This window comes from Cyprinus carpio, chromosome B24, assembly GCF_018340385.1.
Source record: "Cyprinus carpio isolate SPL01 chromosome B24, ASM1834038v1, whole genome shotgun sequence".
Classification (NCBI taxonomy): domain Eukaryota; kingdom Metazoa; phylum Chordata; class Actinopteri; order Cypriniformes; family Cyprinidae; genus Cyprinus; species Cyprinus carpio.
Window position 1 is genome coordinate 4,719,038 of NC_056620.1, and position 25,659 is coordinate 4,744,696.

Sequence of the window (25,659 nt, forward strand, 5' to 3'; positions counted from 1 at the left end):
TATTGTTCTATTTGACTGTACTAAACTGAAATAAAAATGCTGCATTACATGATGCAATCAGGCAACCTTTGATACTGATTGTGTAAAAAAAAAAAAAAAAACAAAGTCTTTACAAAATTGCAAAAAAAAAAATTCTAAATGTTCATAATTATTTGTTACTGACATAAACTCAAACTTATGAAGTCATGACAATAATGTAGCTCACTACTCTATGACCAGTCTTGTGACCCACAAACACATTGCAGTGCACTCATTGCACAATAGCAATGGGACTGTCCCTCATTTTTTTTGACAACCCCATCCTTGTCTTCCTGTCCACCTGTCATTCTATCAGCGGTGTACATGCAGAAGCTAGACAGCATTGAAGTTGCACTATTAAAGCCTTTGACTCTAGCCCACGGCCTCTAAGAAGGGACAGATGAGATAAGACTCAAACTATCAGGCCACGCTCCAGTTAGGCCAACAAATCCAGGCAGTAAACAAAACACACACTCCCTCTAATCAGCACTAAACCATGCCAAAAATTTCTACAAATCCCATTTGTTACAAAGCAATATAAAATAGAGTGTGCAATAATAACAATATTAGATCACTCTGATATTAGTAATTAGTGTGAGGCAAAGCAGAAGCGGGCAAGAAGTCTGGGAGTAAGGCAGTCAATACTCTATAAGAGGACTGGGTCAATCAACAGCCTCACAGCGCTGCTCATTCCCAGCGCACTTCCTGTGTGGGTTTGATCAGGGGCTCTCAAGAAAGAAGGGTGAGCAATCCATGGAGAGGGGAGGAATACACCTCACAAACCTCAAAGTGAGGGATTTGAATGGAGAAACAGCAGGCCAACTGCTTTTGTGTTGGGCTTTGTTGAAGTCTTGCTCTGTTAATGAGGGTTAAGGGTGGCCTTTAGCAAAGAAAGACCTGCGTAAGGAGGCCCTAAGGCTGTTTGGTGTCACATTTACAGCCGCTTTTATGTAGTTCATGCAGCAGCAGCTGTCAGTCTGGGACTCAAAGACGGCTGAGTGGACTAGGGCCAGTGTGAGACAGAATTTTGGGCCAGTTGACAGAATTGTCAAAATTTGGGGATGGCACTCTACTGGAATATGCTAAACTCTTCCTGTGCTGACTCTGACAGTACTGACCAGAGTCAAAATGGTTTATGGTTATTGGTTAATTGTTTTAGCATGTGAATGTGTCAAATATGCAATATTTGTATAATTTATAAAAATATATGAAAATAAAACAAAAATACAATACAACAAAACACACACTACTGCTCAAAAGATTTCTGAAGGATCATGTGACACTGAAGACTGGAGTTATGATGCTGAACATTCAGCTTTGATCACAGGAATATCCAAAATATTTTAAAATAGAAAACTGTTACCCTATATCAGGGGTCCCCAAACTTGATCCTGAAGGGCCCGTGTCCTGCAGAGTTTAGCTCCACCTTGCCTAAACACACTTGCCTGGAAGTTTCAAGTATGCCTAGTGAGACCTTGATTAGCTGGCTCAGGCATGTTTTGTTAGGTTTGGAGGTAAACTCTGCAGGACACTGGCCCTCCAGGACTGAGTAACCTCTGCCCAATATTGTATTTGTTTACTGTGTTTTGATTAAATAAATTCAGACTTAATGAGTAGAAAACGACTTCAAAAACATTTAGAAAAGTCTTAAGTATTTGAATTGTATTATTACTAGTAATATTAGCTGTTAGAATGACATTGTCTAAAAGCTCATTCTTGTCATGTTATCACACATTTTTGTTCTCTCTCAAATACTGTATATCTGAAAAAAACATACATTCACAAAATGTTTATCGTCTGTAAATTTCCAATTCACCCACTATTGGGTGATGTTACGGCTTCTTTGAATGTCTTTACAAAAAACATTTAAATAATTAGAGAATAATTTAGTAAAAGTTAAGTATTTCAGCATTTTAACCCATGGAGAGCTGACAACTCTGCTTATTTGACGTTCCCCCCCAGTGCACTTAAAACTCTAATCCAGTATCCAGGAGTTATTAACGTTACCAATGAGGCGTTGAAGTGGTAAAATAAATTGGAAAATGGGGTCTCATTTAACATTGACTAAACTTTAATATTAATAAAAAGAGGTGCTTGGGTGGAAATCTATCCCTTTATCTCTCTTCTTATTTATAAGAAGCATGTTTATGTGATATAGATATAGATATATTATATATATATATATATATATATATATATATATATATATATATATATATATATATATATATATATATATATATATATATATATATATATATAGATAGAGAGAGAGAGAGAGAGAGAGAGAGAGAGAGAGAGAGAGAGAGAGAGAGAGAGAGAGTGAGAGAGTGAGAGTTGGTGGTATTGAGAAGTGCTGAGGGAGCACAACTCCACCCGCAGTGATACAGTGGACGCTCAGAATGATCAGTGGGAAATTTTCATTTTTATTCACACAATAACCAATGGCTTTCTCCCTCCACTGTAATTTGTTAAAAGGAGCCATATTCTATATTAGACTTTTTGGTAACACTTTAGAGTAAGGTTCCATTAGTTAATGTATTAACTAACATGAACAAACAATGAACAATACTCTTATTACAGTATTTTTTAAACTTAGTTAATGTTAGTCAACAAAAATACAGTTGATCATTGTTAGTTCATGTTAATGCTGTAGAAGTATTGTTCATGCTTAGTTCAAGTTAACTAAAGTAGTTAACTAATGCTAACTAATGAACCTTATTGTAAAGTGTTACTGATACTGACTCCTTTTTTTTTCCCTGCAGTTCACTTGTTTTCTTATCAAACAGGATTGTACATGACTTTCATTACACTTCCCTGACATATATCCTTGAAAATAATCAGGTTCTGTATCTATAACACATCGATAAGTAAATTATCTCTGTTATGAGCACACCCACAGGGTAACAGCTTTAAAGAAAAAATAAATAAATACTATAAATATGTGCAATATTTGTTCAATTATACCATCTACTGGCATATTCAGATTAGATTCGTTTTATCTGAGAAGACTTTGTATTTCAATCTCCTTATTTACAGGTTTGAAATAACAGATGTTTATTTTAGTCAATTTCGATAATGACATCCTTTAATTTATATTTAGTAGCAGCAAATTAATTATTTCTTTTATATATAAAATTTTGAAATGTTGAATCAAACCCACTTACATGCATACTTACAGTATTGCCTTATTACAATAGGTCTTGAAAGGTGCAACTCAAGAGGATAATTACCAATTAAAATTTTGTAAAACCAATAGAAATCCCTTTAAAAAAAAAAAAAAAAAAAAAAAAAAATCACAGTCCTGTACACAATCACGGTACTGTGACCACAATTGCTTTTAGAATTCAGCTACATGTAACTACTAACAACATAAGGTATTACGTATTTGTGACTTGTGTGAAGTTTATTTTGGCTAAATGTCCTACCTATGTAATAAAGCAAAAAAAAAAAAAAAAAAAAAAAAATTGGTCAAAACGGGAGGTTGAAAAAAAAAAAGAGAGAACATAAGGAAGAGAGAATGAGACAAACCGTGTGCCTAGCAGATCTCTAGAGAATCTCACCCTGCTGAAAATGAACCAGCCTCAGACAAATGGCTTTCCTCCAGAGGAGAGGATGAAAAGAGTAAACCTGCAGTTTTTACAATGTCATGCCCTTCCAAACAGCATCTCGCAAGAGAGCAGCTCTGTTGTGTGCTTATGTTTGTAATTGTGGATATTTTGGTATGGTGGCATTTTTAGGACTCATTCTTTGATAAGTGTTATATGTTAACCCACACGTGTGCAAATTGGGTTTCTGTGACAAGTTTTGTCAGAAAACAGCAATTTGTACTAATATACAGAGATAGTTCAACCAAATATGATTTTATTTATTTATGTATTTTATGTGACACAATTTGTGTCATTTAATGTGCTTCAGAGTTCTTTTTCCATAGTTCATAACATTTATATATATTCTTCTGTAAATTCACAAGAGTATTTCCATTTTTCAAAAAGGTTTATCCTGACGGTAAGTGAGACCCTATTAAACATCAAAGACTTCATTAAATCACTGAGTGCATATGTGCATTAACCACAGAGCACAACAGAGTTAATACAATATATATATATATATATATATATATATATATATATATATATATATATATATATATATATATATATATATATATATAAGTATATATATATATAAAGCGCTATACAAATAAACTTGAATTGAACTATATTTTATTTAAATCTTGCATATAATGTACTTTTAAATGCAAGTACATTTTCTAAATATATGTAGAGAACCATTATGTAGCGATTCATTTTTGTCAATAATATTTTAATTAATATTTTATCTGAATGATTGTATTAAAAGAACACATGATTATTTTAATTATAGTTTAATTGAGAATCATCACTCAATCCACTATTCCTGCGGAACTCAAATTACGATATTCTGTTTTTAATAAACTTTGTTAAACAAGGGAATTGCTGGGCAGCTACTGTAGATGTAGAATCAACAGCACCTACAAAATATGATTGGCTCTCATGAGAGAAACTGCTATCTTTAAATTAGTCAGATATGGTTAGAGAGTTTGCACTGAAGATCAAGATGGCCCTCTGACACGCAATTAAAATGCTTTTTAATTATTCCGTATGAAATGCAAATATAGGTAAAAATGTCAAAGGTGAAATTGGCTGGAAATATGCGCTGATGTTTAATTTAACAGCATGGCATGAACATCATTAAGCAGATGGTCTTGTTAGTGCTTCATCTTGTCCTGTACTGGATCAGTCACAGAATTAATTTGTTCGCCCAGTAAAATTTCCATCACAAACTGCTTGTTGTTGACTTGTCTGATTGTCTTGTAGTGCTGCGGTTCTGTCAGCCAACACCTGCTTACCTATTAAACAACCGTGAAAATAATATAGCATTTTATTGTTCTAGTTTAAACATCTTCCAATGTCAGCCAGAGTTCTTTTTAAAACCCACTTGTATAATTGACATTTGTGCCAATAGCAGATTCTCTGCTGGTGCAAAACTCTCTGAAAACAAGTGCGCAATATATTGAAACCATATCACAGCAGAGATCTGTCCATATAAGCTTTGCATACCCAAACCATTTGAGAGAATGACCTCATGACATAGATGGACTAAATATTAACATTACTATAAATTCCCTTGTCATTTGAGGTGTACCATAAAACTTACACAAGAAAATGTTGGAAACACGTGCAACTCTCTGTCAGTTATTTATTTGCAATTCTATGGTAATTGTCTGCAAACCTGGGAAACATGCAAGAGCAAACTTATCAAAGTGAAAATTTCTGAAGAGTTTTATTGTTCCATTAGTTTTCCCTATGCTTGACCAGTTTTGCGTGCGGTGTTTCTTATTTATTGTCTCTAGTAAGTCACCACTTGTAACTTCCATATTAGTTAGTGGCCTTTTTTTCATTATCAGGTATATCATTATGTATATAAATTGGCCAACATTAGAGTTTTACCTATTATTATTATTATATGGCATTTTTATATTGGTTTGATAGTATCAGTCAGAATTGTTATAATGTTAAATACTGCCAGATCCCCAAGTCAAAATCTGTCATGGGTATTCAGTTCTTGAAAAATGTGTTTTTGAGCCAAATATGGCTTTAGAGCCAAAGGGAAAAGACATTAGGTGATTATCTGATGAAAAAAAAAATGGGACCTGGTAAAACATCCACTATAACATAATGGAAGTTTAATGGCATTTATGTTGCTTGAAGAACATGTATACACAATTACTTTCAATGGCCATCAATGCAGAAATATTCCATCAGAAGTGCAGTTTACAGCATCTTCAGGTCTGGCATAGGGTGGGGGATGAGTTTTAGAATTAGGGATTCTGTTACCTTGGCATCCAGATGTGTGCGTTTACCCAAATAGATGTTAACTGCAGCCCTAAACATTCTCATTACAAACAACAGTAATTAGCAGTCATCCCTCCTAGTGTTTCACGTTTAACCATCACTAACCGCCTTTCTCTTGTAAAACGCTCTGCCAGGGTGTGGTGAAATTCTCTGCATTTTCTCCAGTCGTCAATCCCTGGGATCTGTAACAAACATGTCAGGACAAGCATCTAGAACAGATTCAGATGAAGAGTGAGTGACGAAATGCTACAGTAAATCCTGTATAAAAAATAAACAAGCAATGTGGATGAAAATATCCTCTCACTGGCTGTGAAACATATTACACAGTCTGATAAGCCAATTTAAAGGGCTGTTGAGGAAGAACTAAACGCAAGTTGTTTTGTTCTTCACATTAAATGGCTGCCCTTTTCCCTCAAACCCCGTCGTTGACCTGCGGTCCGCCATGCAGGCGTGGAAGCAGAACAGCCCCCGTCTGGCATTTTGCTTCCCCATTAAATTTTAAAACAGAGTCAGTCTACAGAGAGAACTCATCCCTGTGGGGTGCCGTGCTTATTCTACAACTTGGCAGCCTTCTCTCCAACCCTTCCCCCAAAATCTCCCTCTCTGCATCCCATCCTAGATTACAGACCACCAATCCACCAGCTGAGGACAAGAACGAGTGAAGTGAAGGAGAGATAAACTGCTGAAGGTTTTGCTCTGTATACTCAGTCTACTGGTCTATTTTTGAACAAGCACAGGCAACTAATTTCTTTAAAAGCATAGTTCATCAAAAAAAAAAAAAAAAAAAAAGCAAGAAAAATAAATAAATACAATTCTGTCATTATTTACTCTCCTTCAAAACCTGTATGAATTTATTTTGTTGTTGAACACAAAAGATGATATTTTGAAGAATAACCAAACAGTAATATTGGTTAACTAGACGGTAGCCACTAGACGGTAGCCACCAATATAGTATTGGATGGATGGACAGAAGGATGGACAGACAACTAAATAAAATGAAGTCAACAGCTACCATCTGTTTGGTTACCAACATTCTTCAAAATATCAAAGTAAATTATGCTAGAATTTTCTTTCCTTTTTTTTTTTTGAGTGAACTATCCCTTTAAGACACTGATTCTCAAAGTGTGTTATGCGGGCTCCTTATAGTGGTACGCAGAGGAATCACTGGCTTAAATATAAATTTATGTTAAAACTGTGTTTCCCAGCCACTGTTGTCGGGTGTGCCATAGAAAATGATCAAAAACTTCCTTATCTCTATTATATTTCGTTATTATTTTAAATCAGTGCTATTGGTCATTGTTATGTCAGTTTGTGGGTTTTCCAAATGTTTAACCAATGAAAAGCATTCTAAAGAGCTTGTGACTAAACCTCTTAACGCCACTGGATCCTCAAATTGTCAGTCAAACCTCATAACTCCGCCCCGCCTCTATTCAGAAGCGCGGCGACACACAGTTTGAAGACAGATATATAGATAAATAAATAAATAAATAAATAAATAAAGAACTGATGTCTGAATAAGTACAGCATTTTCTTTACTCAAGAAACACTGTCTATAAAGTCAAATTTATAAAGAATATGTATAAAGAGCAGAGAAGAGTCTTAGCATTTGCTGTCTAGTTGTAGCCAATACACTTCTGTACGTTTTAAATATCATAGCTGTTCATATTTTATATCGTGAGACTTTGGACCGATGTATTAACAACAAGAGAAACTGAGTGCCCATATAGCTACAATAAATTGTATAACCTGCAAACAGGTGAAAATGTGATGCTATTAATTTACTGCCTCAGAGGCGGCCGTTCTAATGATGAACAAAACACAGATCTCTGTCACTCACTCATCAAAAACCTCATTAACTTCATTTGAGTATGATTTTCAGAAAGTAAGTGCTAGTGTCTGATCATATATAAAGCCAAAATACCAGCTCTGATGACACAATGTTTAATTATTGTAAAAAAAATAAAAAAAAAAATAAAAGTACAGTACATTTTAATTTAATCATTTAAGTTTTTTATTTACCTGTATGTAAGCAGAGTGCAGTGTAAATGTTCAAACTGTATTTACAATGTTTAAAGTGGCAGACAATAATAAATATTCTTATTAGGAATAAAACTGCATATTTTTTTTTTACTGTGCAGAGCTGTAGCTGAATAATTAGGCCTACTACGCTACTATATTTTAATGTTGGGCATTATGGTGGTATTTGGAGAGCCAACTATTTTCTGAGGTGGTACTTTGTGTCAAAAGTTTAAGAACCACTGCTTTAAGACATAAAACTTTATTATTTTGTTCATAGAGAATATTTATCGTTCTCTAATTAGACTTTAATATTATACTGTAATAACACTGATTATTAATATATTGGCAAAAAAAAATGCACAGTTCGGACTAACAAAAACTATTTACACTGTATTAGTATTTACTGCACTTCCTTTAATTTATGCTTTTTGTCTGGAATGGATTTCTAAAAATACTTAATTTCATGTTTAAATAGGATCATTTTGCAAACAAACTGTAAGATCTGTTTTAAAATATGACTGGGTATTTTCTGCAAGATTAAATTTGTAGGCATTTTAGAAGCAAAAATTCAAAACCCCATTTTTTTAAATATTGAAAATCAGATAGGATTTTAAATGTCAAACAAAAAATATTTAAATACATAAACATCAACATATATGAAGGAAGGAATTTTATTTCACTATTAACAGGGTATCGGCAGAATTTGTAAAAATAAATTTAAGGTAATTTTTGACCCATTTTAAGAGCTGCACATGTAAAATCAACACAGTATAAGTGGTGTTGGACAATTTATATGGTAAAATACAGAAACAAGACATAAAATTACATGATTTACAGTTCAGATACAGGTTTTCACAAAAACAACAAAAAACCTTATACAACAGCATTTCAGCCTTTTGACCATTTTTATGAAAAGGGATAAAACAAGCATATAAATTGTCAATTTAAAACGTATGAATATTATTGTCTTAATTGTTTAGATTTTTAGAAGGCTCATTAACTACTTTCTCATTTACAACTCTGTGTTTGCTGCATAAAAATGAGTTGATATTTGCATTGATCTGACCATAAACAGTAAGAAAGGCTTTTTGGAAATGCAAATTTATTCTCTGCCATGAGTTGTCGCTTTAGGAGCACTGAAATATTGCGGTTTCCCTGGTAACGGCTTGACAAAGCAGCTCTGCGCTCATAAAAGCTCCTTTATCAGGAACTTAAGGTGAAATTAAATAAAAATGGCAATGATACGTTTCTGAGGACAGTACGTTCCCTTCAGATACATTCAAATAAACACATCCGCGCTGCGTTTTGACTTGGAACTGAAAGGCTTATATTTATTCAATGACATCATTGCATTCTGAAATTTAATCCAGCCATATCGCGACTCTTGTCTTTCCATCCCCAACTGTGAAATTACTCTTGAAATTATAATTAAGACATTTCTTATACCATTTAACGTATTTAAAATTTTTTATGGCCTTAAGTTTGATACTACTCACTTTAGGAGTTTTTAAGGACCTGCGGGAGATCTGCAGTCCCTCCAGGATTTAATCGCAAAATCAAACAAACTCCGCAATTTTCGCAAAAGCTCGCAAATTTTCTAATTGCGGCAAATTTTCCACAGAATTTGGGCTTAGATGCATTCCGTGATGTTATCGCAATGCGCATTCAGTCAAAGAAAGGTTGTTTCTCAGTTCCAAAAATGGAGTGAACAGCCTTGCATTCTCATCATGACCGATTTACAAGAACTACATTGGATAAACGAACCGAAAGCGGAAAAAAACAACAACACACTACTAGTTTGGGGCGAAGCAGCGTAGACGGCTTATCTGCTCAATGGTAATGTGACGATATTTGTTAATCCTTCATAGGTTGCCCCCATGTATAAAACTAAAAGTTTCATAATGTAAGAAAGCAAACAATCATTTAAAAATAAAAAAAAGATATTAAATTACCACTAGTAGATGGTTGCAGAGAAGTACTTACAGGCCATTTCCACTCCCTAATATATATGTATTCATAAAATTATATTCCGACATTATGAATGACAGTAATAAAAGTACATTTTATCAGATGTAATAGGCTATATTTATTACATCTGTAAGACGTCTGCTAAAGATCTGGGAATCATCTGCTGTGTACTCTGATAAACGAAGCAGTTTTACATGCATTCTAATAAATGTCTATTTGACATCTGACAGGAAACATCTTAGAGACGTATTGCAGATGAACAAGCACTCTTAAAAATACATCTTGCATATGTAAATGCAGATATTAAATGGATGTCTCCAAGATGTACATGTGCGATTAGGGTGAGTGCTGGTGCCACCTACTGTAGAACTTAATGGCACTGGTGCTGGTGTTGTCAAATGTTAATCTGGAGACCTACAGTGGTTCTCGGAGTCAGAAAAGTCATAACAGTGTTAGAAGAATGTTGTCTGTGGTATATTTTCACTGCAAAACAATAAGAAATGCCGCAAATAATCACCGCAAATTTTGAGAAAAGCCGCAGCAAAATCAGTCATTTTAGGCAGCAAAAATCAGAAAAAAGTTCCGCGAAATCCTGGAGGAACTGGATCTAAATTTAAGGCAGCCCGTCTGGCAGATTGTGGATACATTTTAGTAGCTCGACTGTAAGACTTAATAGCTCCGGGACGTCGGGCTAACGATTTTGTGAGCCCCAAAGCACTTCAGAAGGTTGACCATATTTTAGGTTTCCAAAAAGAGGACAGTGGCGCCTGATGCACCAAAATTATATATATTAGAATGTTTAATAAAGTGGACACGAAAATCGTGGGAGCGAAACATGTTGTGGGAGCAGGCGGTAATGGTCAGAGATTCAGTGGGAAATAGCCAAATCCTGGACATTTTGGGCTATTAAGAAATCCCAGCTGGACACTTTTTTTTAGGTTCAAAAAGAGGACATATCTGGGGAAAAGTGGACGTATGGTCACCCTACCTTCAGACACGTTTTGTGTTTTGTATAGTGCTCACTTAAAATTGTGACAAACTTCATCCAGGACAGCAGACAGAGTAAAATGATGTAACAAGTTATGTATTACACCTTAATTTTCCTCTAAAATTTGAATAAAGTTATAAAACACCTGTGAGATACACTTGCAAAATGGCTGAGGTGATTAGCAGACGTCTGTTTCTTGTTGTTGGACCACCAAACACTAGACAGACATTTCCTTTTAGGTGTGAGTTTTATTAGCTGACAGGATTGCAAAAGTGTGGGAGGCACCAGTGGCCACCAGAGCAGAAAAATAATTTGCCATTAATTTTCTGCAAGAGCATCCTCCTTGAACCAAAACACCCACCAAACTTGAAAAATCAATATTTAGAAGCAAAAAAAATAAATCAGAAATTATTCAAGTACAAGAGTTGCTTGTGAAATCTGACTCATCCCATAAAGCAGCACACATGATGCTCTTGAACCGGTCTTGGTTGTCTTTTTACTGAATTACCAGTAACAGGAGAGTAAAACAAAGCAGTTACAGTAATTGTTTTGTTGTTGTTGTTCATTAAATTTAGTCTTTGCTAAAGGGGTTAGAAAATAAACTTAATGCAAGATATATTTTCTCAAAAGAAGTCTTAATATCTAATGCGATTTTGCTCCTTGTGTAAATGTAAATCTTATTCACAGTGTTTAAATTACCTAACATAAGCTACCTAGCCTAGAAAAACTCATAACAAAGGAAAAAAGGAAAAAAAAAAAACCTTGCAGTTAAGACTTGCTGCTTACACAGACACATATATTATTATTATTATTTTTTTTTTTAAAACCTAGCTATGAAGAATCTGAATGGGATTACTACCCAACTCTTATGGTCTACACTACACATTCAGCAAACAATGTGCAAATGCAGTGGCTTAAACATCATCTGCTAACTGGCAACTGACTGGCTGTTCGAAACCCTTTAATGCAGTTTTTATTTGACTTCATCAAAACCCTGCCCTCATCTGACTCCACAATCTAGAGGGAGCTTTCAGAAGTACCGTTTTGCCATTTTTTTCTCCAGCTGAACTCACAAACTATGTCAGGTGCAGGGTGGAGCATCTTGACAAGCAACCATTCTGGAGGCAAGCACTGCACCCTTGACTGCGTTAACCCCACAGGCCTGTCATGTCCTGTTGTCAAGCTGGCTGAGCAGGCAGAGTCTACGCTAACGCGGGGGCTGTTAACAAAGTACTGTGCTCCTGGCTAAATCTGAGCAAGGTCACCTAAACCAGCCTCTACATCTATCGAGCAATGACCTCATGCATCACAGCTTCACAGACAAAAGATAAAATGCAGGGAACGTCGGCTCATGAAAGTGCGAATTAATAACCATCTCTGCAAAAAATGTGGGTCACAGAATCTCCTCAACCTACTCAAGAAATCAGCAAAGAACAAAACATAATGCTGCTTTAAAGGTTAAAATCTGGCTGCTTGAAATAGGAAACTTTTACAGTTTATGTGAATAGTGTAAAAAAAGAACGGTTGGCTTCAGCTTCAGCATTTCATGGCAGGATTGATTTCATATCACACACGATTCATTAATTCTGGCCATCATATTGCTTTCTAAAAATATTTATTCCTTTGGGACAAATTGCTTTCCACGTGACTTGCAGCACCGTGAATTCAGTGGACAGAAAAGGGGAGCGTGTTGTGGGCCAACCTTACAACAGCACTGAGAATTGGTTTCCACTGACAAAAACAGGCCAGTTTTCTCACACAGCTGAGAGGAAGGGCTGCTTTCCTGCCAGAAACCTCACAGTAGATTGGAAACTGAAGCAGCGGTGAATTGCGTCATGGCATTTTACAAAAATACAGAGTAAAAGAAGTGGGAGTGAGAAGTTTTGTGAGAGAAAAACTAGTTCTGCTTGAATTCATTCTCAGAAAGTGAGGTGATTATGGATGACTTAATTACAGTACAAAAATATGCACAACAAAGAAAGATGTACCACAAAGCAGTATAATATTGCTATGTTAAATTGATATATACCACAGCAGTTTTTTTGTTTTGTTTTTTGGACTAGGATGCTAATTTTGTGTAAAGTACCTTAGAATAACACAAAAAGTACATACTACTATACATGCACAGTGTAGGTATGTAACTAAATTTCTTAGAAACATGGCAATAGCTTGGTTGCCTAAAATAATTTGTGTACTGTAGCTTTCCTATTACCAATGAACTTCTTAAAATTAGCAATGCAGCACAACAACAATTCACATTGATGTTTGTTTATAAATTGCATTTAAACAAGCTTTACAATCAAGTGAGGTAATAATCAAACACACTCATAAACTGCCTTTTTTATCATACAATACGCAGGTCTGTGAAGTCCCAGAGACTAGTTTCTAATTGCATTCATTGTATGCAGTGAACACTTCTCTGTTTAATGCTGGCACACACTAACAGAAGGTAAATACATTGAAATATTGCTCACATAAATAGTTTCAATGTAGTAGTTTCTTTTCATTAGTAGCATTTAAAGAATCAAAGTATTTTTTTTTGGGGGGGGGGGGTAGATTTCCTGTAGCTTAGCAACTTTGAAATTGTGGGTTTTCAAACCTATATGTATGAACAATTAAATATATGTTAATTATGATCTGATACCATCACTGTACCACCGCAGTAGTTTCTATCCTTATAAAACTACAAGAGCATCTTCCCTGAATTGGTATACACAAAGCATAGATGCCATCAATTCTTCATGAGTTGGTCCACAATCACTCATTCCTTTGGTTCCTGACATATTACAGTTTTTTTTTTTTTTTTTTTTTTGGTTTGTTTGTTTGTTTAAGGAACAGCCAAAGGCACTAAACCACCTTTCAGGGTCTCCCGGAAGCTCCTCTGGTGCTCTGAGAGTTCAGGTTATCCAGAGTACTCCCAGGGGGAAGGGATTTCCCATGCCAATGGTTCACAAGTTCAGCACAGAATAAACTATTTATGAGCACTGGAAAACATGTAGGAACAGCTCAAAGAGAATAATGATAGGCAGAATCACAGACAGACGGAAGGAGAAGAGGTCCTGGAAGTGGACCTAAGGATTGGATAATAAATCACAGGGTGCTTTGAACTGATATGTAATGGCATTACATTTTTTTTTCTGGATAGCAGAAAGAGAGTCACTGCAGAAGAAGCAACAGAGAGTGAAAAACAAATAGAGTGAGTGACAAAAGAGGAGGGTGCCGAATGACAGGGACCACACACAACTAATCAGATTTTATAGATTGGGTTCATCTCCCCTTTGTTTATCAAATGCCAGAGGGTCTCAGGACCTTGTGATAGATTAGAGGTCAGTAAGACACCAAATGTCTTCAAAGGGCTTGTGCTCTTTTTGTTGTTCTGGGCATTTACCAGCTGCGTTCAATGACAAGTGAAATTGAAATTGATTGTCCAATTGTAAATCAATATTGAAAATTGGTTAGATAGTGGCCCTTCTTATCACTGCCATGTCAAGATGGCAAGTAGCATGGTATGTCAGGAGAAAATACACTGATGTGAAGACAAAAACAGTACAGTGTCTGTGAGATATATTATATCTGTACTGATAGGAAACTAGCCCATTCTGTAAGGCAGCTTTTGCAGTATCTTCAATCTCTTAAGGCGATAAGCACAGTTTAAGAAATAAAATCTTAATGACAATTAAGTTTTTAAATAATTCAAAAATCTTTAAAATGTATTGAGGCAAGACAAATCCATCAGCTTTGGCCTATAAGACTGCAATTAAACACTTCCCAATTGAGATCCTTCAAGATTACAGAGGCAGGTCTTCAAACTTGAGAACTGTGGCTTGCAAACTACGCAGCCAGGAATGGAAACAGAGAGGCAGGGAAAGTAGCACACCCTATAATTTACAGCGGCATTTTTTAGCCTATTTGCAGCCCACCAAACTGACAGGTTCTATTCCACTGGAGGAATTATCAAGGGCAATTCAAGAGCATACGTTATGATCTGGCTTTTATAACCCAGACGATATATTACAGGCCCAGGGAGTCTGTCAGAGAGAGGTGGGTTAGTAGACAACATGAAAAAACCTACCTGAAGCACTAAGGGTTCTGGATTGAAAGCCAAGGTCATCAGCAGCTGCATCCTTTCTGTGTCCTTAAGGTTCTTGAGGAGGAAGCTTCCAGAGTCCTTTGTCTCAGCATATCTCCTGACTATTCTGTCTAGCAGTCTTTGGGACGGACATTGAACAAGGTCTGACCAGCCTTCCACAACGTCTGGGGTTAGGAGTCTGACGTCCCCATTAAGTCGGGCAAACTCAGTCTTGTACATGGCCTGGATAAGATCGCAACGAGGTCGACCCGTTGCCCGCTTGCAGATCTTCTGATCAATATCAGTAAGCTCTTGATTGGAGCCCAAACGCTTGAGAACAATCCTCCGCGTACCCTCACGAGGCTCCCCATACTGGGCAAAGAAAACGTTTTTCACATTGAAGACATCCAGGAAGCGAAGGCGACCCCATGTCTCGAAGGATATTTGTCCATTCATGAACTTGCGACACCAACTGGTGCCAAAGCAGGCTGGGCACTTGTTGAGGTTGATGAACCTTCGGTCGGTGAGTTCATTCTTTTGGAAAGAGGCGAAGAGGTTGTGTGTGTTCATCAGCAGGATGACAAACAGCCCAATGACAAAGAGAAGCTTCAGACACCGGTACAAACGGCCAAGCTTGAGTGGGAGGAAGCGCAGCATGTTCGTGCACTAGCCAGGCAGGGCAGGGGTAAAGGGTAAAGGGGGAAAGGGCAATGAATAGTGTCAGGGACAGGACTCAATTGATCTCCATCACTAGTGCTGACTCATCACCTGGAGTGCCCATGGGGGAAAAACTAGCAGAGTCCCCCCTTGCAAGTGCTCACTGGGCTAAGACATTCTTGCATTGCTCTGGAGTGTACAGTGCTGATGCATATAAAAGCTGGCCTGCAAAGAAGCACACAAAAAAGAACAAACATATTATATTAAGTTGCATTTTACCAGCACCACAGCATGGAACAAAGAGCATGCCAATTTCCTATTACGGACAACTTCACACTATTTGAACAGCTACTTTCCATTTCTCCCAATCTGAAATTTCTTCTTTCCCAGGGTATAAACCTCTAAGCACAACCAAGACTGTATGTTGTTTTGAAATGTTTAACAAATTGGAAATGTTCAGGTCATTTGAGCGAATGCATTGCTTTCCAAACTGTAACGAGATGGATTTCTGCCAGACCAATATACAGCGAGACACTCTGTATCAGACTGTGCTGGCTCATATTTCCCTCAGAATAGGTCCTAACAACTACGGATAAAAAAAATAAAAAATAAAAAAAAATAAGTTAGTTTAAAAAACTGAGGCAAAAGTGAGTGTTTTAAAAAGTGAGCAAACATTTAGAAAAATGCGGCACCTCTGAAACAAAGCATGTTACGGAAGCAGTTTACCATACTGCTTGTCAAAAACAAAAGCAAAGGATCTGTGATTATTTCCATCACATGCAAATAAAGTGAGACTCTTTCTTCTCTCAAATGGATGCGCTCCTCTGTGTATTATGAGAAGAGTCATGCTGAGCGTAGTTTAACCTTTGATCAGAGTTGCCCTGGTAAGTTTTAATCTTTCTTTGAAGATTCTGCTTTGAAAAAGCCTGGTGTCACTAAGTAATGTGGGGAGGTGAAACAGCGCCGTACAGAGCACCCTGTGAATGCATCTGATGAACGAGTGTCACTGATACAGATGAAGCACATCAGCAGTCAAGTAAATAAGGCTTATGAGGTGGACACATGCAAGTGTTGCTGTCCTAAAACTCTCAGTCACTTTTAGACTATGGTAATACAGGCTATTACCACCCAAATACAGTTTCCATGCAGAAAATCAGAACCATAACCCCACTTTCTTTATATGGCCGCTTACCATGCAAATGGGCCATTTTCAATTAAAGCTCATTACACCATGCCTATTAAAAGTGATGGTTTTCGAGGGCTGTGCTCATTAGTAGACGAGTCAGTGTGATTAGCTAGCATGTTGATGAATTTCTTTGCATTTTAATTGACCTAGTGAGATCCGAGTTGCTGGGGGGTGGAAGAGAGAATCGACACCAGAAATTATAAATCATATCAGTCCTGCAAAGCCCTTATCAGAAAGTGGTGTTAAATGGCAAATCTCACTAAACCATGTACTGGTCATATTTCACATCGTTTAAAAAAAAAAAAAAAAAAAAAAAAAAAAAAAGGACAAATAAATTATATTTTGAGATATATTTTTAGAACCATTAAGAGTTGCTTTTTGACAGCTGACAATTAAATATATTTTCCATACAAATCTGCACTGCCATTCTCATTAGATTCTCATTAAAAGTTAATAAAACACCAATCAATACAAAAGTTCTACTGCCGATGTGAAACATCTTAATGGTCCTAAAAATAGGCTACATTTTGATTAAGCAAAATACTAGCCTATACATTACGCTTAAAGATCCCATTATCCCAAATTATCTGACAACCACAATTTTCTTTCCTGTGCTGAGTGGGACATATTGAAGCCCATAGACATTACTACATCACAATCATGTGTTTTGAACATATAACATGGTTTTATATGTTCCATGTGTAAGAACATTGGCTGGATATAACTGTAGTGTCCAATGAGAACGAAACTTAACTGTAGGAAAAGTACTATGATTTATAGTACATAAATATAATAGCAATTCAGGTTTGAACACCTGGGAAAAAATAAATAATTTGGAATGCAGCAAAAGGAAGAGGGCTTACACAGATCTTGATAAGAAGAACGTGCATATTGCCTATTACAGAGGAGTAGATTTACTGAACGTTCATAAAACAACTGAACACGATATGATCTCAGCGTGCCATTTAACAGAATGACATCCCGGTTTTTCACTCACTGAGCAGAGACAAAGATAAACTGTGCACATTTCTCTTCAGGAAAAATGAGACAGTCAAGAAAAGCCTTGGTCGACGTGATGCACTGCCGTTGGTTTGAGTACAGATTGGCAGAGCGAAAGCAAACAAGCTTCACTGCACGCGCTGCCTGCTTCACACCGCACCAGATTAACGCACCAGATTCACTTTATCAGTAAGACATTCATCATTCACTACCTCACATTGACATACTGAAAGTGTCAACCTGTTTGCACATTTGCCTCTTGTACATTCCTGTGTATCTTATTATTTAAGACTACAGTTTACTTTCATGCACATTATTTTCCACTATATATTTAATTCTACAGTATACATCTCTTTATATATTTTATATTTTATTCTTATATTTTTATTGTTTACTTTTATTTCATTCTTTCATAGCTATATTTATGTATATTTTTCATCTGTGTTGTATTCTTTAATAATTGCACTGTCCATGGAGCGGACCTGACTCACATTTCACTGCTGGTTATATATGCTCTATATAATTGTGTATGTGACAAATAAAAATCTTGAATCTTGAATCTTGAATCTTGATTAAGGAGTTCTCGCTCCAGCAGTCAGGTCCATGTCCACCCACGGTCACGGAAACTCAATCATAATATTTCAGGACGCAGGGGCCTCTTTTAAATGAATGACATGTTGAAAGGTTTGGTGGGGAAAACGAAAGCATTTTGCAAAGGTTCCTGCTGATTCTTTCACTTTGACATTTATAGGGCTCATTTCAGACTTCAGTAGGATAAGCCTGTGGGGGTATGATTCAGATCAAGACTCATGCAAACCGAAAATGACAGCAGAATTTGATTTTACTTTTCTCAAACATCCTTACAAGCCCTTCCAAATGGTTTAAGTCACTCCGGTAAATTATCAGCTTCTCATATTTCAAGCTGAATGCCTCTAAAAGCCTTTAACACACTAGAACAATAATCCCAAACTGTGGGTACGTGTTCCCCAGGGGATTCTTCTGCAGTTCCGGGGGATATTTATTTTGCTTTGTTAAACCCATAAAACAGAAGTAACAAATTCAAAAAATTATATATATATATATATATATATATATATATATATATATATATATATATATATAAATAAAATAAAAAATAAATAAATAAAAGGATTTCACTTTCATTACTTTAATCGTTGCATGTTATTCCAAATGTTTGTAATGGAAACTTTTCACAATCCCATTAACTCTTGATGTATAAAGTGATGTCCAGCTTCTCAGCCCTACATTCTCAATTTCGCACTAACTCCATCAAATTCTGTGCTTTTTTGTGCAATTTGTGCATATATGCTACATAAAGACACTGAATTGAGGTAGGTTACAATGCTAAATTATTTTGACTCACAATTAACTTGTTTCTGGTTCGGTGTTAATTATGCCAGTTTTGTGCCTTACTAATAGGTCTATGGAGGTGTACAAGACAAATACGGTTTGAGAAACAATGATGCAGAAAACCAGATCAGCCTATTCACAAACAGACAGCTTTACTCTAACTTAACTGATGAAATGTTTTCATTTCAAACAACCTCAATTCTGCCCACAGGCCTCTGTTTTGAATTACCACTCCGTTACTCAAAGTATCTCCTCACTTTCACCCACCGTTCAGGCGGTGAACAAAAGTAGGAACCCCAGGCCTGAGGACCAAAAAGCAGCTCAGAATGTGCCAGCACAAAGGTTGCACAGTATCTTAGAAGAGTCAGCACAAAGGAACAAACTAGCTCTGTAGAGGAACTCTGAGTACGGAGAAGGGATAATGAGCCAGCACTGGAATTTGCTCCCAATACTGTATATGCAACATTTTAAATTATTGCATTTATTTGGTCCTTGAAGTCAGTGTAAAAACATAATAGACTCTTTACTTCTTTAATTCACAAAACTGGTTATATTGTTAATGGTTCAATTAGTGCATATTATTCCAAATTAAATTAACAGCTTATCTTCAGAATCACAATGAAATAATTTTAAACTTGTGTGGCTGATGTCACAAATCCCTCTTACTTTTTAAATTCTTCCTCTGAAGCCACTTGGACCCATTAAGGTATGGAATGCCCTCTTTTTTCACAATCCAATAAAAGAGATTATTATGTCATTATTATCTTACCCTTATGTTGTTCCAAACCTGTAAGACCCTTGTTCATCTTCGGAACACAAATTAAGATATATTTGATGAAATGCGAGGGCTTTCTGACACTGCAGAGACAGCAACGGAACTACCTCAGTCAAGGCCCAGAGTAGTTCACTTCCAGAACAAAAATGTACAGATAATGTACTTACCACCTTGTCATCTAAGATGTTCATGTCTTTCTTTCTTAATTCGTAAAGAAATTATGTTTTTTGAGCAGAACATTTCTGGATTCCTCTCCATATAATGGGACTTCTATGGTGCCCCCGAGTATGATCTTCCAAAATGCAGTTTAAATGCAGCTTCAAAGGATCCCAACCGAGGAGGATGGGTCTTATCTAGCGAAATGATTAGTTATTTCCTAAAGAAAATTAAATTTTTTATACTTTTTAACCCCAAACGCTCATCTTGGCTAGCTCTGCGTGAACTTTTTTTTTTTTCCCCGGTTCAAGACAGTTAGGGTAGGTCTTAAAACCCCCATCTCACCCTACATCGCTCGTACAGTTTTTTTATTTGTTTAGTTTTTTTGTAAAGGGCATTTGATCTTCTTTGCATGTTCACTTTGTAAACACTGGGTCAGTACTTCTGCAGTGATGTAGGATGATTTTGAAGTTGGAGGAGAAAATGAGATGGGAGTTTTTAGAGAGAGAAATCCTGAAATGTTTTCCTCAAAAAACAATTTCTTTACGACTGAAGAAAGAAAGACATGAACATCTTGGATGACAAGGGGGTGAGTACATTATAAGTTTTTGTTCTAGAAGTAAACTACTCTTTTTAAAGACATCAGTGCTTCAAACTTTTTTTTTCTTATGAAGTTACGAGAATACTTTTTGTGCACAAAACAAAAATAATAACTTTACTGAATAATTTCTGTTAGGGATGCAACAATACCATTTTTTCTGAACCAATCCGATCACGGAAAATCTGAGTTTCTGCCGATACTGATCCAATCCGATACCAGCACAATATATATATTTTTTTTTAAATCAATGTAGAATTTCTATACTTATCTGTGTTGACCTGATTGTCACTCTTTTTTGTGTTAAACAACATTTTAATGAAAAATAAATTAAAAATATAATCTTAATCTATGACAAAAATACTATTATAAACTAGGTTAGTGGATAATTCAGCAGCAAAAGATACTCTAGAGGGTGCACAATAATTTTATAAAATCTAGTGAAATATTTTATTTACAAATAAAAGTGAATGAGTCTAAAATCTGGTAAAATGATACACATTGCTCTTTGTATTGTTGTAAAATAAATTCATGAAAAAATAAGTAAATAAATTTATATAGAAATATAAAAGACATTTCTTTTAAATGTATAGCACAGTTAGGCACGGTATGTGATTTTGACAGTATGATAACCTAAAGGGTTCATATGATGCGATTTCAAGTTTTCCTTTCTCTTTAGAGTGTGTGTAGGATGGCCGAACTTAAGGCCCGGGTACACTTCACATTCAACGTTCCTTTCCGTCTTGCGCACAGCCGAGTCCGCACAGCTTTCAAAAGTATACTCAACCGCAGATGAGCAGGGACGGATGAGCTCATATGTGCAGTACCACGGGGTGCGCGGCTGTCCGCGAGCCCTCTTGATGATGAAAATAATGTAATGCCAACAGTGCGAAATATACTTTGGCCTTTACGGGATCGGCAACCGGCATTTTTTTGCCTTATTGCAACTCTCTGTTCTGGACTTGAACAAACTGCGTTGCAATGCAACCATTTTCCAAAATGTTGTTTATGTGAAAATATGAAGTCTGTTAAAGCCCGTTTACACAGGCCAGAGATTCTGAAGACTGACGCACAGAGAAAAATGCTGTAGCAGGCAGATCACTTACTGTTCATGATGCACAAACTATTGGAAGAAAATCCTCAATACTGATTTGGGGGTTTATGTGAATGTGTTTCTGAGGGGAGCTGGCTGTCTTCTGAAAAGTTTACGTGGTATAATTTCACAAAGCTTGTCAGAACATTCTGTTTTTGCTTCAAATTGGGTTATTATTAAATCAAAGAATGTCTATGATTATTATTATATAACTAAATGATATAAATATGTATATATACATATATAGTATGTTTTTTTTTTTAGGAAACAAATCAAAGAAAAAAAAAACTAATTCTACTGTTTCTAATATTCTGTATGTTGCTTAAAAACAAAATATATTGTGTCCAGCGGGATTTTTTTTTATCTTTTTACCCAGTCATTTAAAAATGACACATTTCAGAGCTGTAACAACAATACTGTGAAACCGTGATATTTTTTGCTTAAGGTTATCATACTGTCAAAATCTCCATGCCTACCTGGAACTATGCAGGGTCAGAAAGCTCTTGGATTTCATAAAATATCTTAATGTGTGTTCCAAATATGAATAAAGGTCTTGAGCGACATGAGCATGAGAATGTTCATTTTTGTGCATTTAGTGCATTCCTGTCCTGTCCTCTGCCATGTGCATGGATGATTTGCAATGAGATCAATAACATGCATTTAGAACATTTTAATTTCATGCCAACTATAAACATATGGAATGTCCTTGGTAACAATGGCTGTTTAGCTGCAATGATGGTTCCTCTGGCTGAAGAGGAAATAAATATCACCTTTTTTATATCCAATTCAGAACAAACAGATACTAGAATACTAGAGCTATATACTGAATATCGTCAAAAGACTAAAGATAATAATAACAACATTTTTTTTCAGCCCGGCCCCTAATTCTTAACACTTTGAATCTAAGTTTGAGACTGTACTGAATAGATTTTGTTAACTTTATTCCCATTACATTAAGCATTTTACAATGGCCTTGTCATTAGCTTTGCACATGCTGAGCTGCAGGTGCCTGGGGGAAGAACTGCAGTTGCCAACATTATCGACTGAAGGAGTCAATAATGTTTGATCACAAAAACAGTCATCCAGAACTGAGCTGCCTCAGTCCAGCAACCCGCGCAGACAATGATGAATGGAAACAAATTTTCTTTCAAATACTAACAAATAAAAACACTCTAAATTACTGATTAACCGCATTCTCATTCAAAGTTGACACCTGAATCTTAAACTCAATGATGTGGTTACAAAGCATCTATATAGCTTCTCTAACTTCTCTAAAAGCTTTCGATTGGGATATTCTGAAACGACTCCCACAGAAATAACACAAATCCCAGTGTATGCAAGTTATTTAGGCAAATGAGTGTATTGTGTAGAGACAATCGAACAAATGCTTCAGTCAAATCCGACACAATGTTCACCTTGTGTTCACAATTACTATGCAACCAAACATCTTTCTGTCATGATGTCAACTTCATTAGGAGGGTACTTGAAAACTCACATTTAAAAACTTCAAAGTATACACAGTCTGAATTATCTTGACAAAAGCGAAGTTGTCAGAAAAGTCTTGATGCCTTGTTTTTCATATTTTTGGTGGTTATGCAAGATGCATACCTTGTAAAATAAGGCTTAATACAATGTCAACACTTGATGAGTGAGTTTGATGTTGTGAGCTGCGGTTTATAATACAGGTGTGGCTTTCTCACTTACACTATGCATCCTGACAAATGATCGATCAAGTTACAGCATAACTTCACAGACAGAGGTGGCAAAGAGACAAACGATAACATTTGCAAGGTCTATTTTTTTAATTAAAATAAAACCATATGGTGTTCTTGGAAAGAATATTAATCGGGTAGTCGATCAAATACTAATATGAACCAGATGAACTAAGATGTAATGTGCTAAATGCCATTTTCATGCAGTATTTTGTATCTTGTTTATTAACCTATCATTTTTAAGACTACTCTTAAAAAGGAATCTGTCACTCCGCATGACCAATTAAAACTAACTAGAGAAGGTGACAGAAACGAAGACCAGTTAGAGTACCTAAAACACCTGCATACATTTGGGATAAACACACAGTTAGCCATACACCTAAAAAGTCTTGGCTTGATCAATAAGTGTAAGGGTGTTAATGCTTAGTAAATCACATTATAATCCAGAGAACTCGCAGACTGCTCTGAGGTCAGCAGCTGAATCCTATCATGTTATTTCAAGTGTCAGATCAGTGCCAAGAAATCTGAAACCCACTTCATAATCTCCTGAGTTGTACCGTTACAGAATACAAGATGAGAACAAGGCATGATTCATCAGTTTGTCTGTCATAACTTGTCTTTTCATTTAGCCTTGACCTGAAATGAGTTTAACACATACCTCTCACACATATATCTAATTTAATGAAACGTATTTTCATTCTTTGTAGAAAGACAACAAAACAAAAATGTAGAAATCTAGTCAATTTTTTGACCAATTTTCATGACTTTTCAGCCTTTCGTTATTAATAGGTAAATGAGATTATTGACTGCAGAAATGTTTTATTGAGATAGACAATAAAATAATCATAAATAAAGAAATCCCCTAGCCTTTTCCCAGACATGTCCAGGTTTTCGATAAACTCATGATAGATAGTATATCATCATATATCTTAGACATTATATCATTGCTCTTTTGTTGATTTTGATTGCTTCCATTGTCCTCATTTGTAAGTCGCTTTGGATAAAAGCGTCTGCTAAATGACTAAATGTAAATACTGTGTCTAAAAACAGCGTTTATGCAACTAAGAAACGACCAACAAACGTGTACTGACTGGACGAAATACGTTTCAACAGGACAGAGAGAGAGAGAGAAAAAAAAAAGCTGCCAACAAACCTGAGAGAGTTTCTTCAGTCAGTCCTGCAGGAGTGAGTCTGTAGCACGGTCACTCTGAATCATTGTTCAGGCTGGAGCGCTCGCGCTGCTGTTACTCTGTAGCGCGTGAGACGCTCCGAAAAAAGAAACACGAGAAACATTGTATCCCAGACGCTCAGCGGCTCACATACTCACATCAGACAAACTCAGACGCTCTTTCCATTAGGAGATCAACCAGTTAGCAACCTAGCCAGAAACATAAACACTGGTCAAACCTCTAATTCTCAATCTCTTATACGAATCATTCGTTTATATGCGCAAGACTTCTGGAGCAGGACTCTCGTTCTTATCCCGATCTATCGCGAACAGGAGTTTGATCGAGCGCGGTCCCAACACACACTGCTGCTGATCTCCAGCACTACCAACGATCCACAGCGACCGACTCTTTCCAACACCGAGCAGTCAGTATTTACGACGTCCTTCGTCGCTTTACGTTATTGGTTTGAGGGCGTTGTCATGGCGCCCGCTCCCGCCTCCTGTTACGCGCAGAACTGTCCTCGTTTTCCATAATGGGTGAATATAGCTTTGCTCAAGAGACCGAATAAATTGTTTAAAAATATTTATTCAAAGTCGCAAAAACGTAAAATAATAATAATAATAATAATAATAATAATAATAATAATAATAATAAAATAATAAATATGTATAATAAATTGCAATTAAGAAAGAAAGAAAGAAAGAAAGAAAGAAAAGGAAAGGTTAAGGGATGTGGATGGCATTGATGAAATAAATTTGTGTGTGTGTGTTTGTGTGTGTGTGTGTGTGTGTGTGTGTGTGTGTGTGTGTGTGTGTGTGTGTGTGTGTGTGTGTGTGTGTGTTTGTTGCGATGTGTGTGTGTGTGTGTGTTTTCTGAAATCCATTTCCTCACAAATGATGTCTGCAAAACCATGTGGCCATATTCCTTAAGGACGACTGTGGGTAAAAGCATCGAGAGCCAATGGCTGCTCTGGACTCGTTCCTA

General features: G+C 36.2%; 1 protein-coding gene across 2 annotated transcripts in view; it reads right to left on the bottom strand.

The window, feature by feature from the left end:
• The window catches only part of LOC109059178 (divergent protein kinase domain 2A), a 35,474-nt gene extending 10,370 nt beyond the window's left edge, over positions 1-25,104 (bottom strand). Inside the window, exons 1-2 of one of the 2 annotated variants that reach the window (XM_042751738.1) lie at positions 24,660-25,102; positions 14,963-15,841 (exon numbers count right to left, since the gene is read on the bottom strand). In XM_042751738.1, the coding sequence (XP_042607672.1) occupies positions 14,963-15,616 (654 nt within the window). In that variant the 5' untranslated portion in view covers positions 15,617-15,841; positions 24,660-25,102. Of the gene's footprint in view, positions 1-14,962; positions 15,842-24,659 lie in introns of both variants that reach the window. The other variant, XM_042751739.1, reaches the window with a different exon arrangement.
• Between the last annotated feature and the right edge of the window lie 555 nt (positions 25,105-25,659).